This window comes from Gavialis gangeticus, unplaced genomic scaffold (assembly GCF_001723915.1).
Source record: "Gavialis gangeticus isolate Ggan-Ray unplaced genomic scaffold, GavGan_comp1, whole genome shotgun sequence".
Lineage (NCBI taxonomy): Eukaryota > Metazoa > Chordata > Crocodylia > Gavialidae > Gavialis > Gavialis gangeticus.
The window spans coordinates 1,603,516-1,606,260 of NW_017729000.1; the positions used below are offsets into that span (position 1 = coordinate 1,603,516).

The window sequence follows — 2,745 nt, forward strand, 5'->3', positions numbered from 1 at the left end:
CCGCCAACTAATAAATAACAACATTAATGCCTAGTGCTGATTTAACATTTTGTGTTGGAAGCAATATATGGCAGGTCACCTACAACCGTGCATTTTATTTATTTGCCTTCATTCTTTATGAACTACCTGCCTGCAGGCTTGGGGCACATTCACATTTATTTGGAATTTCTGAGCTGAACGAGCTGTTCTAGCAGTTCAGGTTTTCCACCAATAAGCAGCTCCTCATCAAGGGCAAATGCTCCAATCAGCTGGCCTGTATTTACTGATAAAGCACCCCGCTCTCCGTGGAGCCACGCCACATAATGCTAAGGTTGCAATCCCAGCCCTAATGGAGGATGGCCAACGTCCTTTCTTTGCAGGAGAGTCAGATTTTCACTGCTGGTGAGGATCTGGCCAGCAGTTTGACATAAGAGATCCCCAAGGATTTGTTCCTACATGCTTTTCCCATACAGGGCTTTAGATAGAAGTATTCAGTGGCCTACAGGATTGAGCCCTACCCTACTGCCCATCCAACTAGCTTCACATCACCCGTATCTGTGTCCTGGGCTCCCTCTGGATTGGCGGTTCCCGTGCTTGTCACACACAAAATGCCCTAAAATAGAGGCCCCCGTGTCCAAAGGTCTTGCTGGCAGAGTTGAGCACCATTCGCATCTATTGGGGTGTCAGCATCCTCGCAGGGGGCCCTTGGCTGATAGTATGTCGGGAAGCCAGCTCGTGAGAGGGGAGGTTTGCCTTGTGAGTGCAGCAGGAGATGTTCACCCTCGACTCATTTCCTAATTACACAATAGTTACCAGCATCCCTGGGACCTCTTTAACCTTTCCGACTTGACTGACTTGCTAGCAGATTTTCTTGCCAATGCATTGCCTCATGGCAGGGTGGTTGAACCTGGATCCTATTGCAGAGGAATTAGAGCAACACGGAGGGTTACGCCCTTTTGTGTTTAGCTAACAGTTTCCATAGTATTTCAGAATCTTTCCTTGGTTAATTTATCCTGTGATAGATAATAAAGGACACTTGCTTGCGATCATCTTATTATTGACTCAGGAATTCAGTATTTCATATATAATAGAGGAATGTGCACTGTTATCCAGCTGGTCTCTGCCCATCTTTTTTTTTTTTTTGCATAGTCTGAAAAAAATATGTATCTTCTTAATAGAAACAACAGAACCAAACACAAATTAATGAGGAGAAATACCTTCTCTAAAGAGCTGGTTTGGGGTCACACGTGCATTGCTCGAAAGAATGAGGTCTCTGCAATCTTTGTGTTACAAGGGGTGGGGGGGAATGAAAGGTCCTTTTATTTTTTTTTCTCAGGTCTTCTATCATTAAAACCTGGTTCTAACAGCAGAATACTTCTCTTTTTCATGTGTGTTGAAAAGCAGCTACACCATGTATCAAAGCCATCAGTCCAAGTGAAGGATGGACTACAGGAGGTGCCACTGTCATCATCATAGGAGACAATTTCTTTGATGGGTTACAGGTCATATTCGGCACCATGCTGGTTTGGAGTGAGGTAGGTGTTGTCTGAACGTTAATGTCTAATAGCTTTGTCTAGTTTATAGCTAGCCTGCTTTTCTTCTGAGCCTAACGCTCAATCAGCCACAAATGTTTAGCTGCAAAATCCTTCTTTTGCTCACTCAGTTCCCTGGAAACAAATCAAATTTGCCTGTGGCCCGAACCCCTGGACTTGCCCCTCTTGCAATGGCCCTGAACCTAGGCAATGCCATTTAGTTCAGGGAAGGGTCAGGGATCAACGTGCACCTCTATGATGGATTGTGCATTTAACATACAGTAAATAAGGTCCAGTTAAAAAAAGTGCCAGCAACGCTGATTTTCAGAGGCGCTGAGGACTTGCAGCTCCCATTGACTTCAGGGGGGGGCTTCAGGTCCTCAGCCCACCTGAGGAGCTGGTTCTGAATACCTAGTATCTTGTTCTGCACATCCATGGTGGGGAAAGCATCATTTTCCTTCCCAGCAGAGACATTTATATCTTCAGGGCAATGTTTTCTTGCCTCTCATTTACTTTTATTGCCTCTATTTCCCTGCTCGTTCTTCTTAACTTCCTTTTTTGCTATCTTATTGTGTCACCTGATGTGATTGGATTCTTTCGTTTTCCAAACACCAGTGAAACATTTAAAGCTCGAAAGAGAGAGCTCAACAAAACACCCCTTTGGCCAGGCCCAGCGAAACCGGCACAAAAATCCCAGAGCCTCGACCGGCACCAGGAGACAGCTCACCGAGAGGGTTTCATGTGTCCCCTTTGTGGGGTCTGAAAGCTTTGCATTGAGTTGATATTTGTGAGGGATGAATAGTGAAATAAATGCACTGATCTTAGTTACTAGCCAGCCTTATTGCATCAATTATACTATACCAGGACAGCCACATTTTGATCAGATGCAAACTTCCTTCAGATTCAGGTGCAGAGTTAAATTTCATCATTAAATTAGTATTCATGATAGAAGGGCTGGAAGGAGAACCCTGTTTTCCCTCATTCTTTCTGCTCCTTGGGATTGTACATTATAAATATTAAATCAATATTATAATTTACTTCAGATCTGACCCTTTCACCCCTGGTGATTCTGTTACACATATGGTAGCAATTTTCATATGAAGAGAGCCCTCTAATATTTGCTGCGGACTTTCCCTCTCACATTCCCCCACATAAGGATAGGAGCAGATGAAAGTATATTTTATATAAAAAAAAAAGTTGGCATCAGTGGGACTAGGAACTTGAACATTTCCCA

The 2,745-nt window shown here is 43.8% G+C and overlaps 1 protein-coding gene across 1 annotated transcript in view; it reads left to right on the top strand.

The window, feature by feature from the left end:
• EBF1 (early B-cell factor 1) overlaps positions 1 to 2,745 on the top strand; it is a 384,168-nt gene that overhangs the window by 285,217 nt on the left and 96,206 nt on the right. The window contains exon 8 of the mRNA XM_019505954.1: positions 1,381 to 1,514. Within this exon, the coding sequence (XP_019361499.1) occupies positions 1,381 to 1,514 (134 nt within the window). The remainder of the gene's footprint in view (positions 1 to 1,380; positions 1,515 to 2,745) is intronic.